The sequence below is a fragment of the Oryx dammah genome, unplaced genomic scaffold (assembly GCF_014754425.2).
Source record: "Oryx dammah isolate SB20612 unplaced genomic scaffold, SCBI_Odam_1.1 HiC_scaffold_26, whole genome shotgun sequence".
In the NCBI taxonomy this organism is placed as follows: Eukaryota; Metazoa; Chordata; class Mammalia; order Artiodactyla; family Bovidae; genus Oryx; species Oryx dammah.
In genome coordinates, this window is record NW_024070210.1 from 27,231,777 (window position 1) to 27,246,611 (window position 14,835).

At 38.7% G+C, this 14,835-nt stretch overlaps 1 protein-coding gene across 2 annotated transcripts in view; it reads left to right on the forward strand.

The window, feature by feature from the left end:
- PPP2R5E (protein phosphatase 2 regulatory subunit B'epsilon) overlaps positions 1-14,835 on the forward strand; it is a 156,172-nt gene that overhangs the window by 124,515 nt on the left and 16,822 nt on the right. For both annotated transcript variants that reach the window (XM_040226306.1, XM_040226307.1), the window contains exons 6-10: positions 11,167-11,297; positions 11,450-11,509; positions 12,830-12,938; positions 14,379-14,432; positions 14,536-14,586. In XM_040226306.1, the coding sequence (XP_040082240.1) occupies positions 11,167-11,297; positions 11,450-11,509; positions 12,830-12,938; positions 14,379-14,432; positions 14,536-14,586 (405 nt within the window). The remainder of the gene's footprint in view (positions 1-11,166; positions 11,298-11,449; positions 11,510-12,829; positions 12,939-14,378; positions 14,433-14,535; positions 14,587-14,835) is intronic.

A 14,835-nucleotide genomic window follows, 5' to 3' on the forward strand; every position in this document is an offset into this window, starting at 1 on the left:
CTACCAAGCATGGATTTCTTCATTCATAACATAGGGATAATGGAATAAGTGAGATACTGTTCGGTAAAATAGAATATACCCCAAATTGACAGCTGTTAGATTTTCTTAATTGAATTGGCACTACAGATACGAACACAGGCTCCTTACCGTCAATCTTAAATAGGTACTGAAAACTTGGGCAGATTATTGACTGCTCTGAGCCTGTGTTTTCTTCAGTGAAGTGACAATAACAGTCGTCTCTCTTATAGCAAGTTAAAACAAAGTAGTAGGCTATTATGATGATAAAATAATGTGACCTACATAAATGTCTGCTAGTATCATATGAGGCCTAATATTTGCTCATTAAGTATGAATTCCTCTTTTCACATCCTCATTATATTACCTGTCCACATAGGCAGAATATCTTATTTTTCTTGATTCCAATATTAGTTTTATAATTTCCACCTTTTGAAATAATTTAAAATTTTATGAGAAACTTATAATAAAAATTTGCAAAGAAGCCTTGAATAAATGCAGAAATGTAACATTCCAAGGTGGGAAGGCTTGCCATCAAAAAAATGTCCATAGAATCTCCAGATTAATCTGCACATTTAGTGCACTTCTAATTAAAATTTCAGTGTGTGTGTGTGTACACACACACTTCAGTAGTGTCTGACTCTGTGACCCTATGGACTGTATCCTACCATGCTTGTCTGTCCATGGGATTCTCCAGGCAAGAATATTGCAGTCGGTTACCATGCACTCCTCCAAGGGCTCTTCCCAACCCAGAGTTCAAACCCACATCTCTTATGCATTCTGCATTGGCAGGTGGGTTCTTTACCACTAGCACCACCTGGGAAGCCCCAAATTTCAGTAGTTTCTTTACTTGAAAATTTCAGAGTTCATGAAATAAAACACTTTTGAAAAAGGAAATTAATGATACTTTATTAGACATTAAAACATACTATGCTATTGCTGCTGCTAAGTCGCTTCAGTCGTGTCCAACTCTGTGCGACCCCATAGACGACAGCCCACCAGGCTCCGCCGCCCCTGGGATTCTCCAGGCAAGAACACTGGAGTGGGTTGCCATTTCGTTCTCCAATGCATGAAAGTGAAAAGTGAAAGGGAAGTCGCTCAGTCGTGTCTAACTCTTCGTGACCCCATGGACTGCAGCCTACCAGGCTCCTCCATCCATGGGATTTTCCAGGCAAGAGTACTGGAGTGAGGTGCCATGAAGAGGCGATCTGATGGTATTCTATTGATGTAGATTGTGACTGAGCAGTTCCATGAGAAATAGATATGTACACAAAGCAAAATATACAGGGATAGTGAATGCATCATTGTTAATGATTATTAGATAATTGGAAACAATTTGAAAGTTCCTCAGTAGGGGGTCAGTTGAATAAACTGTGGACATTCATTTAACAAAATATAGATCACTGAGTAAAAAGAATGAGATAGAGTTACACAGGATCTGGTTTTAAGTGGAACATGCACAGTGTGGAATAGTAACATATGTGAACCTGTTATTTTAGAGAAAAGATGATTTGTCTATGCAATAAAAAGTGTGAAAGGAGATACAGTACATTTTTGTTAATTGTCTCTTAGGGTGTCAGATTATGTATGATGACCTTTTTGATTTTGGTATTTCTCTATTTTTTCATTTTAAAGTATGAACATGTATGTTGTAATTAATAAGAATAGTCAAAATATTTCCATTGCAACTACATTCTCATTTTGTTGCCTTGCATTTTTCATAAATGTCAGCTGATTCTGTGCATTAACTTTCCTAAGACTGCTTTTTTATAAGACTGGGCCATTCTTTTACACTTAACATTTTTTATGTGTCCATCCTTTTCTCTTCTGTGTATGTCCTTTTAAAGTCTGAATTTCAGTGGAAAGCTTCCTGTGTTTCCTCAAAAGCCTCTTTCAGTAACTCTTTTTTAATTGTTAATTCCTCAGCAGGAAGCAAAATAGATTAGTGGTTAACTGTATAAAGAAGTTTGGATGCAGACTCTGCTATTTTTTAGTGTCTGACCTTGGGCAAATTATATAACCGCTCTGTGCCTCAGTTTCCTCCCCTGGAAAGTAGATCCAAAATATCCATAATATGATAGTAATTACAAGGTTGTTGTGTAGATTTAAAAAGTATATTCATGTGTAAGTATGGGGAACAACTTCTGAGCACTGTAACTATACAGTAAACGTTACACTGTTGCTGTCACTACTGTTTTGTTAGGATCACCTCTTGTTTTGAGAAGTTTCTTTGTCATTATTTTCTAGAACAGCCTCAGTCCCCAGAGTTGTATATTAGTTTGTGATGTCTTACCTAGCATGTTACCAGTTTTTTGAGATTTAACTTTTATCAATCTAAAAAATCAAAAAGCCCTTTGGACTCTCCTTGTATGGTTCTTCTCTGGCTGTTGGTTTTTTTTTTTTTTTAAGATGTTTAATATGGTCTCTTGTCCTTGAATTCTTATCATTCCACTTCACCAGCTGATTTCTTCCAGTCAGTGTTAGAAGTAACTGTTTAGGGCCAGGAACGTGTTCTTTTTAGTATGTGAGAACCAGGGAATGCACATTCAAATCTTCATAGAGGCCAGACAAGTGATATAGAATGTAGAGTCTGGGTTTGACAGAGAGGAGTTGATGGAAACAGTGGTGACCCAGAGAGCTTGGACCCTGCTGCCAGTCCACTCCGGTCAACTGCTGGCTAATTGCTAAGTGGGCCAAGTATTGCTAGATTCTTTTGATTTTTTTTTAGGAAAACCTGGAAGTCTAGATTTTTTTATGGGCCAGTCAAAACTATCTGTGACTTGTACCTTTGAAGGATCTGCTGTTTTTTATTTCAGAATGGACTTGTTGTTCAGTCACTAAGTTGTGTCTAACTCTTTGTGACCCTGTGGACTGCTGCACGCCAGGCTTTCCTTTCACTGTTTCCTGGAGTTTGCTTAGACTGATGTCCATTGCATCAGTGATGCCATCCAATCGCCTCATCCTCTATTGCCCCTTTCTCCTCATACCCTCAATCTTTCCCAGCATCAGGGTCTTTTCTAATAAGTCGGCTCTTCAAATCTGGTAGCCAAAGTGTTGGAGCTTCAGCTTCAGCATCAGTCCTTCCAGTGAATATTCAGGGTTGCTTTCCTTTAGGACTGACTGGTTTGATCTTCTTGCTGTTCAAGGGACTCTCAAGAGTCTTCTCCAGTACCATAATTCGAAAGCATCCATTCCTTGGCATTCAATCTGCTTTGTGGTTCAACTCTCACATCTGTAAATGACTACTAGAAAAACCACAGCTTTGACTCTGTGCATCTTTGTCGACAAAGTGATGTTTCTGTCGAGGCTTGTCACAGGTTTTCTTCCAAGGAGCAAGTATCTTAATTTCATGACTGCAGTGACTTCCACAGTGATTTTGCAATCCAAGAAAATAATATCTGCTACTATTTCCATTTTTTCCTCATCTGTTTGCCATAAAGTGATAGGATAATATGCCATGATCTTAGTTTTTTTTCATGTTGTTTTAAACCAGCTTTTTCACTCTCCTCTTTCACCTTCCTTCAGAGGCTCTTAGTTCCTCTTTGCTTTCTGCCATTAGAATGGTATCATCTGCATATCTGAGGTTGTTGATATCTCTCCTGGCAGTCTTGAGTCCAGCTTGTGATTCATCCAGCATTACATTTCGCGTGATGTACTCTGTATAGAGGTTAAATAGTGACAATATATAGCCTTGACATACTCAGGATGACATATTAACTAGCTTAAATTTCATACTAATTTTTGTTAAATCTAGGTTTACATAACCTTTAGCATTTGTTATGTACTTAATCTAAATCTTTACATAAGGAAGCTGTCAGAGACTTCAAAGATAATCAATTTTTTACATGGTGCACTTGTTTGCAGGGTAATGTTGATTTTAGACTTAGGTAACTTTTTAAGCTATAAGTGTGTAGGCTTGCCTAGACTTATGAAACAACCTTGTCTGTTCCCAATAAAGATAAATTTCATCTGTGTTAGTTGGGCAAATGGTTCGTTTATGACTCTTCGCACCCGCAAGACCAAAAATGAATCACCAAACCTTGAATTATTTCACTGGATGGGTTATTGTGGCAGGAATTGAGTAGTGAATTTCTAAAGACTGCTTTCAACCACTCTGCAAGTCTGAAAAGTAGTCAGTGGTTGCTAAGAGACATACTATTCAAGTATTTCCATAAACATATGTACTTTTGGAGATGGCTGGCTAATAACTTGTTCCTCACATGTGTAGTTATATTTAGCTGAAAGGTGCTGTAATTTTCATGCAAATTATGCAAATCTTCCAGCCTGTCCTTGATAGTGACCTTTTGTTATTGTGTTTTAAAAACTGAAGACAAATTGGACACAACATAAAACCAACTTGTGAAAAAATTTTAGATTCTAACAAGAAATAAAATTCACAAACCTTGAATCTCAGCCCTAATACAAAGAACTATTTTCTAAACAAGTTCTTTGAGTGTGTCAAAATGTTTACATTTCTCTCTCAGAGTCTTTAGCAAATAAAACTTGAGAGTTTATTTCTACCAGGAATTTTATCAGATAGCCATTACCAATGAACAGTAAATTACCGTATCTCATCTGTTCAACCTGTAACTCAGAAACCTTAAAAAAGGGGTTTACTGTTCTGACTCCTGCATCCAAAGCCAGCTTGGTGGGGATGCAGCTCATGCTGGGGCAGAGGGCCCTGTGCTTAGAAGGCACTTGTTCATGGTTTAATGCTTTGCTATTCTTGTCTTGAAATTCTTAACACTTTTTGAGCAAGGAGTAAGGCATTTTCATTTTGCACTGGGCCCACAAATTATGTAGCTAGTCCCTGCCTGTATCCCACTAAGTACATCATCATGTAGCATAACCACTCTTTCTTGAGATGCCCACCAGATTGATTGTCTTAAAATTTTAAACTGCAGGGTTTTCTTGAGTCAGGATAAATGCTTGAGGGAGAAAGAATGGGCTTCTCTACTTTGTAGGAAAAGTGCTGAAATGAGGAGGAAAATAAAAGCATGTGACTCAGTGGAGTTGTTCATGTTTGTATGACTTATACCTTTGAAATTTTTATACTGAGTTACAAAGTTCCTAAAGTCAGAATTGCTGTAAGCTTATAATGTAAGCTTGTGCTCACTGTACTTGCACAGTGACTGCCCCATAGTTAGTCCATTTCATATGTTGGTCCTCTTGAGTTATGATACATGGGAGTCAGGCTGCCGCTAGCTCTTGTTTCTTGGTTCTTGGCTCTTTTCTCCAGGTGCATTTTTACTTGATTGAGGTGAAGGTATTAGGAAGATAGTATTTTTTCATGTAGCAGAATTTGTTGTTCAGTCACTCAGTCATGTCGGATTCCTTGCGACCCCATGGACTGCAGCACAGCAGGCTTCCCTGTCTTTCACCATCTCCCGGAGCTTGCTCAAACTCATGCCCATTGAGTCAGTGATGCCATCCAACCGTCTCATCCTCTGTCTTCCCCTTCTCCTCCTGCCTTCAGTCTTTCCCAGCATCAGGGTCTTTCCTAATGAATCGGCTCTTTGCATCAGGTGGCCAAAGTATTAGAGTTTCAGCTTCAACATCAGTCCTTCTAATGAATATTCAGGGTTGATTTTCTTTAAGATTGATTGGCTTGATCTCCTTGTAGTTCAAAGGACTCTCCTTGTAGTCCAACACTACAGCTCAAAAGCATCGATTTTTCTGCGTTCAGCCTTCTTTATGGTCCAACTCTCACATCTATACATGACTACTGGAAAAACCATAGCTTTGACTATACAGACATTTGTTGGCAGAGTAATGTCTCTGCTTTTTAATATGTTGTTTAGGTTTGTCATAGCTTTTCTTACAAATAGCAATGTAGCAGAATAGCTTAAGTTAAGTCAAGCCTGACCTGTAGAGATCTGATTTTAGTTAGGTTTGAAACATTTAGAATACTAATTTCACTGATTATTTACTCTTTCTTTACATGAAATAGAGCTGGGCAGTTGCTTCATTATTGCAGAAGAGGATAATGGCTTTTTGTTTCAAGTCTTTTGCTCATACATTTTATAAAGAAAAATAGTAACTCCTGCCTGATCCTTCCCCAACCCAAAGTCTCATTCCCTGGAAGTAACCACATTCAAGTAGCTGTCTCATATGTACCTCAGTACTTCTAAATAGCGTTCTTAATGCTGTTTCTTGATTGTTTAAAATCTGTTCCTACTATAAGCTATTCCATGTCTGCCTCTATATCTCCCTCCTGTCCATCTTTCCAGTACAGTCAGAAAATTTAATTAAATCAAATTGTAGTATTTTACAGTCAAGCAACAGGACTGTATACATGTTGTTCAGAGCAGAGGCACACAGTATGCCATAATGGCGTTTGTTTTCTTGTAGGCTTTTTTTAACCTCCTAGAATTAGTGATTTTTCACTTGCCTGCTTCCTTGTGTAGTGGTCACTAGTTCACCCGTCAGTTCTGTGGGAGTGTCACACAGCTCTTAAGCTGGCCCACACTGGTAACTAGTCTTTTGTGTTTGTATTTTCCTTGGAGGCCGCCTTCCCGGAGCCCAAGTCTCCTGCTCTAGTTGGCACTTTGGGCTGTGTCCACCGTGGCCATCCTGGGACTTCCCTTTGCCCGTTTCTGACTGTGTCTTTACTTGCTTCATATCCTTTGTACATCCCCTAGATGCTTCCGAGAAAAGTATGGATGGGATGCACATTTTTCGATACCCACTTCTCTGAAAATGTCTTTATTCTGCCCACATAACTTGATTGACATTTTGATCTGCTGGTTTTCTTATCTTCTTTCTTCTGTATACTCTGTCATTTGGTTATACTTTCAAGCTAGATTTGCTCACTTTAATGCGCCAGACCTGTGAATTTCTAAGTGTGCTATTTTATCTCCTGAATATTCATCTGTAATAGCATTCTGTTTTTGTTTCAAAGATCTAGTGGATTTGTTTATTTTGAGGATGTTGTAGATTCTTTTATTTTCAGTTTTTTCCACTCTTGCGCTGTTTCCTCTGGATTCTTTATGATTTTTTTTTGGGGGGGGTCTGTATCTTTTATGTTAGAATCTTTGGTGATCTTAGACTATATTCGTAGTTGTTGTTTAGCTGCTAAGTTGTGTCCAACTCTTTTGTGACCTGTGGACTGTGGCCCACCAGGCTCCTCTGTCCATGGGATTTCCCAGGAAAGAATACTGGACTGGGTTGTCATTTCCTTCTGCAGGGGATCTTCCCAACCCAGAGATCAAACCTGCGTCTCCTGCGTTGGGAGGCAGATTCTTTACGACTGAACCACCAGGGAAGCCCTATATTCATAGTTAATATGTTAGTTTTTAAAAAAAGACCTCTTACAATCTGTATCTCTGGGTGTGTGTGCGTGTGTACACACATGTGTAAGTGGGAAACACTTGGCATCTTGGGCAGAGGCCTTGCCATTTAATTGAGAAACCTTCAGATAAGAAACCTTCAGATATTAGTATATCTGTAGCTGTTTCCTCTTGGGACTGTCCATTTCCCCCATAAGACCTTTCTAACCTCCTGCCTCAGTCAGAACTGAGAGCTTAGTCAGGGAAGGGCCTGGCAAAGATAACGCTCTTCAGCATGCAGAATTTTATTAAATCCCATTGTTTTTAATAAGTGTTTTACTTCAGCCTATATCTGATGTCCTTAAGACTAGACTTGCTCACTTATTCTCTCCAGGCCTTGACTGTAAATCTTCAGTAAACTGCATGGGACAGAGGATCTGGGAGATCTTGTTACTCTTCCTCCAAACTTTCAATCAGTTCTCCTGTTTCTAGCTCCTCACAACCTTGCCATCAAACATATCTGGTGCCTTCAGTTCTTATGCCTTTTAAGGGTTCTCTGGTGTGAACTGGCTTGCTTCTTGTTGGCTTCCCTCCCTGCTGGCAGAATGGAAAAACACTTAGCAGAGTGGAGAAAGAGGAAATCTAAGATAGTTACCTCTTGCCATCCACTTTCCATCCTTGAGAGATGTGCAGGTTTGTCTGATCTGCTCCCCACTCCTCTCTGCCCCATGGATTTCTTGCATTTTTATTCCTTTACTCTCATTTCAGGGAGTGTTTAAGAAGACAGAGGTTCAACCCCTCTAGTTTAACTGACAGACCCTGAGTACATTTTGTAATTTGTCCTTCACGTTTCACTGTAGATTTATGATGAGGTTCAAAGGGAGTTTGTTGGGCTAAATCACTGGGCAGTGTCTCTGTCTCTCAGCTTCAGGATGGCTGGTTTTGTAAAGTGGGAGACAGCATGTTGACAGGTCTGTCTTTGCTCTGTAATCACCTTGGAAACTCTCCAGCTTCATTTCTTTGACAACAAGTTGTCTGTTACATTGCAGAGAGCACAGTCTACCTAGGCATTTACAGATACTGGATGTTATTTTTCATAGCTTTTTTATGTGGGCAGCATTTGGAAGTTATATATGACTATGCACACAAGTATTACTTGGTTTGGGAAATTAAAACTCATCCCACTCCCTTCTTTTTGGGCCTACACACGATTCTACCTTTTCTTTTGCCTCCTATATCATGAAATCATTGAGTGTGTTCTGTAGCGCTGCAGAAAAGTAGTTTGTATACTACAATTCATCTTTCTCAAAGAACATAGTATATATATATATATTATTTGTGCCTTTAAGACTGGCTCAGGTTAGGTGCCTGGTAATACATTTTCTTTGAGGGCCTAATGAAAACGCATTAGTTAAGTGATTTTTGTTTAATTATTATGTATTCATCAAACTCTTAAGATTAACAGTACATAAGCATGGTTGATTCAAGTTTTGCTAGCATTACACCCCCTCAAACCTTCTCCTGTGTTAGTTACAAATTACTCATTAAGCCTTTTGCAACACTTAAAAATAGAAACCAAATTAAAATATAGAACTCAAAGGTTAATTATTTCTGTTAACACTGAATGGAATGGGTCAGTTAGAAATCTGTCATTTTCTGCACGTAGAGGTAAGAAATAACGAACCCATGGGGCCTTTTTTGCCCACAAGGCTCACATCTTTCTTTTATTGTTTCCTGTGGAAATGTGTAGTTGACTTTCTCATTGCTTTCCTGTGGGCTCCAGGTTTTTTCGTGTGTGTGTGTGTGTGTGTGTGTGTGTGTGCACGCATGCATGCACCCAGCAAAGGAGATGGTCATGGTCCCTGGTATATACAGAGATTGATTGATTGACTGGCTGGTTGATTGTATGACTAAGTAAGCAGAGAGATGGCAGCTATTTTAACCACATCTTCTATTTGGATAGGCTGCAGGCAAAGGTATGTACTATTGAATCTGCCATGAACACTTTCTTCACCTCTGGCTCCTAATTTTTACATGGATGTCAGTTCGTGTAGAAGTCTTACCTGATCACTCCACTTCTCTCAAATAGAGTAGATGTTGCTCCTGTGTATTTATCTAGTATCCTGAGTCACTTGTCATGTATTCCTCTTACACTAGGTTCTGTAAAAGCAGTGTCTGTATTGCTCATCATTTTGTCCCTGACACTGTGCCCAGTGGCTGGCGACATGCTCATTTGAAATATTCAATTTTTGAATGGATGAATGGATGACATTGTACAGTCAAAAATTTTGTCTGTCTCACTGCTCAGTTTTGAAGACTGTTCTTCAGTTTGTGTTTTTTTGCCCTGTAACTCTGTCTTTTGTTCAGACAAAAGTAGATAATTTATTTGATTACTGCCCACCAAGTTCTTACGCTGTCAATCCCAGCCTCAGTCTTTAATCACCTGAAATCATGTTTAAGTGTGTCTTGACAGCTTTTTTTTGGTAATTGGGTAGTCTGCATTCATTTGTATGGTGTCTGTACGCTCATGAAATGTTTTGCTATAAAGTTAACATTAGAACTGTGAGTTCTGTTTTATTGCAATGATAATGAAGGTATGAAGAATTAAAATTCAAACCAGTCTCCAAGTTTGTTCTTCAGGTAGAGGAACCTTATTATCATTTAAAAAAAAAAAAAAGGCAGTCTTACTGAAATATGATTCATATACTGTAAAATTCAGCCTTTTAAAGTTTATCATTTAATGTTCAGTATATTCTACAGAGTTTAATCATCACTGTCCTATAATTGCAGAACACTTCTTATCATTTCAAAAACAAATGCCATTCTCATGAGTGGTCACTCCTCAAATACTTTCTGTCTCTATTGATTTGCCTATTCTGGATATTTCAGTGAAATCATACACTATGTGGGCTTTTTGTGTCTGGCTTTTTTGCTTGGCATGATGTTTGAGAGGCGTATCCATGTGGTAACATATTTCAGTACGTTATTCCTTTTCATGCCCGCATAATGTTCCACTGTAGCACGCTTTGTAGCAGTTGATGGGTATTTGGTTTATTTTACTTTTTGGCTGTCATGAATCGTGCTGCAGTGGACATTCATGTGCAAGTGTTTGTGTTGGCATATGTTTTCAATTCTGATAAGATGTGATCTTATCAGCATTCAGTTATTGTCTTTAGATTATAAATGATTGGAAGCTTGAAAAATGTTATTCATGTATAACATACATACAGAAATCATAAATGTTCACACCAGTGAGTATTTATAAAGTGAACATACCCATGTAATAGGATCCAGGATCTCAGAAGAGAATGTTGCCAGTGTTTTGGGGAACTTTTTGATGTTTGCTTTGGTTTAGGTTATCTCAGTTTACTTGTATGCTCTGGGAGAGCTGAAAGCCTAGCTGTATCTTTGAAACATAAGCTCAGTAAATGACTTATGCCACAAAAGTGTGGTGATTGAAATAATGGACTCTAGGGTCCCGACTGCTTGGGTTCAAATTCTAGTTCTACCACTTCTCATCTTTGTGCCCCAATTTCCTCTTCGTTAAAATGGGAATAAGACTACCTTATAAAGAGTATTAATGTAAGTAGGTTGTTTAGAAAATTGCCCGCTGATCATACTAAGCTATATGTGTGTTACCTAATATTATAATTACTGTTCTGATTATTGTTCTTTTTGTGCATCTCTTCTCTCTAGAGTATGAGCCCCTTGTCTGACTTACTTATCCCTGCATTCCTAGAGAATAGCGCTGTGCTTGTCACATAATAGATTTTTAATAATGTTTTGAAGAAGGAAGGAAGAGATTTTAAATAACAGGTGGCGGAATTTCTAAATCCTTTGCTGAAACCACTTTGACAGCTACACTATTTTTTATTTACAACAGCTTTTGGAGCTGTTTGACAGCGAAGACCCTCGGGAACGGGACTACTTAAAAACAGTCTTACACAGAATTTATGGCAAGTTTCTTGGTCTTAGAGCATTTATCCGAAAACAGATTAACAATATTTTTCTAAGGTAAGTGGAGGGAGGAGAAGCAAAGTTGATGGTTTTATAGAAGTATTAAGTAAACCTCAAATATTTGAACATAGCATACTTTTTCTTTTTTTCCTTCTCTTTCCTCTCCTCTTCTCCCCTTCCCTCCCCTTTTCTTTCCTCTCTCTTTTTAGGTTTGTTTATGAAACAGAACACTTCAATGGTGTAGCTGAACTGCTGGAAATATTAGGAAGGTAAGCACATTTTTAGCTCATTGCTAATCTCAGGTGAGTATTGTTGTGATCGTTAGGGTCAGGTGGCACGGGGAGCCGCTGCCCCAGATCTTACTGTATGTACATCAGGTCTCAATTGTGCTTATAGCATGTTTCCCAGCTGACTCTACAAAACCTAGTTTTGTGTTCCCCTTCTTTCATAATTATGCGTTGCTGATTATTTTGGAATGACAGAAAGAGCCAACAGTTTAATCGTTATTCATCTAATCACCGTCAGACCAGTTACTCAAACATCTTTTTCTTGTCAGTTTCGTTTCTCTGCCATAATTTTTGAAAGCAGATTTATGATAAACTGGAGGGACATCCCTGGTGGCTCAGTGGGTAAGAATCTGCCTGCCAGTGCAGGGGACATAGGTTTGATCTGGCCTGGGAAGATTTCACGTGATGTGAGCAGCTAAAACCTGTGGGCCACAACTCCTGAGCCCACGCTGTAGAGCCCACAGGCTGCAACTGCTGAGCCCCCGTGCCACAAGTGCTGAAGCCCGCACACCCTAGAGCCTGTGTTCTGCAACAGGAGAAGCTGCCACAAAGAGAAGCCCAGGCACTGCCACCAAGAGCAGCCCCCGCTTATTGCAACTAGAGAAATCCCGCACACAGCAAGGGAGACCCAGCACAGCCAGAAACAGATAAACACATTATTTTAGAAAAATTAGAAAGATTGCCATTTTCAAAGGGTCCACGTACCAGGTGTATTTCGTGAACAGCTGCTGCCTGGAGTAGTGAAATGAATTGGGGAGAGACAGCTGTTGTTGGGTTTCCACACACAAGGGAGTCTAATGTAGCTGGACAATGTGATTACTTAGTCTCTCCTCCTAATATGAGGAGAGAGAGAAGGTAGAGTCACTTGGTTCCCTTTAGGACTTCCCACGGGTGGGCTTTATACCCTGGGGTATTCTTCGCATGAGCAAATTTCAGGGATAGAAAGAAACACTATCTGGAAATGGAAAGGGTCATCAGTGAACCAGGCCAGCAATTATTTGGGGAAGGAAAAATAAAGAGTTTTGATACAAAAGCTTTTGGGAACTATGTATCTAAGTGTAAGAGCTCAAGAGCCTTTGCTGGGAGATCAGAAGCAAATTTCTTTCTTTTAAATTCTCTTTCTACTTAAAGATATTCTTTAAAGCAACTGAGAGGACTTGAATGCCCCTGGGGTGGGTTTTGGTTTGTTCTGGATCAAACATAAACTGATTTAGATATAGCCTGATCTCACAAGAACAGCATCTCAATTTAGCTTGTTGTGGTAATAACATCACTAATTCCTGTCTCTTTTCTTTTTCCTAGTATTATCAATGGCTTTGCTTTACCTCTTAAGGCAGAACACAAACAGTTCCTGGTGAAAGTGTTGATCCCTTTACACACCGTCAGGAGTTTATCACTCTTCCACGCCCAGGTAGAATTTTGTACAACTACTTTTGGAATCGAAATAAAGTTTGTAAACCCAGTGTTTTGTTGTTATTTACTTCACTTAAACAAACAAAAGGCTTGTGAAAGTTAAAAATATTCCCCAAAGCAAATAAAATGTGTATATATTTGCCTGTGTATAGGAGAATCAAGGGAATTATTTCTTAAGTGGGAACAGCAGTTGCTTAATCATCTCATTTTACAGAGAGAACTTAGATAGTTGCCCAAGTTCATAATCATATATTCTGCGGGTTGCATGTGATAAACATGTAGATGGGCTTTTCAGATTTAGACATTTGGAGGTATGTAATCATTCTGGAATGTTCTCAAATCTTTTAGCCCATCCTCATCTTGCGTTAGTCTGTCCTTGCCCCTTTTACCCCCTCTTCTCGGTCATTCACCGTTTTTTTCTCACCTCCATACAAATAACACTCTCACAAGAAAACAAATCAATCAGTATTTTCACTTTAGCCTCCATTACTTTAAAAAGCATACCCTGTCTAGTCCTCCCCATTCTGATTTCCCTGCTAACACTGCCTTGCATGGTAAGCATGTCACTAGGAGGTAGATACGTGATATCATGGCATTTTAGTTTTAGCATTTCAAACCTCTGACATGCCCCCTCCCTGTAATGGGAATGTTTTGAGTTTTCATAAAAATGTAACACATCTTTCAGAGGAGTGTTCCTCTTTAAATGTGAAATAGTGTGTTTCGAGGAAAAATTAGCCCATATGCTTCTAATTTAAAACACCATCAAAATGTTGTTTCACAAGAGTGAATTTCTTGTCCAAGAATCTTTCCGAGCCCCTTTGCTGATCTTGCCTTGAGTTTTTGAAATAGGATATCACACTTCATGATCATTAAAAAAAAATTCTTATCTTGATGAGTTAGCATCTGATGTAGAACTCTTCGTGTTTATTCAGGGTTCTATCCATGGCAGGTACAACCTTTTAAATCTTTCCATGAAACTATTTCAACTTGCATGTGCCATTTCAGGTGGTCAGCAATGTTTTCAGTTAAGTGCCTGCTTCTCAGATAGGACTTTTCTGGAACCACAGTAAAACCCCATATTGCTAATGTTCCAGCAAAGAGAAAAGAAACCCATGAGATGTAGCTCAAACTCTATGTAGATGAGATGCTTTCAGAATATACTGGATATGGTATTTCACCTCTGCTTTTCATTAACTGACTACTTCATGTCCCAACATTCTTTTTAAAAAAATTTCCCTGCTGCCTTATTAGTGTCAATCTTTGGCTTGAAAAAGTAGCTTCTTCTTTTCCTTTATATGTATTTTATTTTTTAAATGAATTGAACGTGAAGTTATTAAAACCAGACTCTGGAAGCTTTTTAGGGCTTTTTAATAATACATCTTTGAGCCCTGAGCATATAGAATTTCTAATTTTGTCTTGTCTTTGCTTGTTTTTCCAGCTGGCATATTGTATAGTACAGTTTCTGGAGAAAGATCCTTCACTGACAGAACCAGTAAGTATTTTTTCTGCAATTTTGAAAAACTTCAGAAAAACCACTTTTCATGGAGTATATAAGAAAAATGAAGTGCAATTTGTTTTTTTCCTTTTCATTTTAGGTTATTAGGGGATTAATGAAATTTTGGCCCAAAACATGTAGTCAAAAAGAGGTAAGTGTTCAGTGTCAGTGTGTTAATAGCTTACTAGAGCACTGAGATAATAGGCATCTGTAAAGACGCATTATCTTAGCTAATCCTCACGGTAACTCAGAATAAGGCAGGACTGCAAATATTCTCATTTTACTAGTTATGAAATTGATGTTTAGGGGTTAAGTAGCCTTCCTGGGTACGCTGAGTTTAGGTGATTAGGCCAGAGCCCTCCCCTCCGATTCCTGCACCCTGGGGTTTTATCCTGGTCTG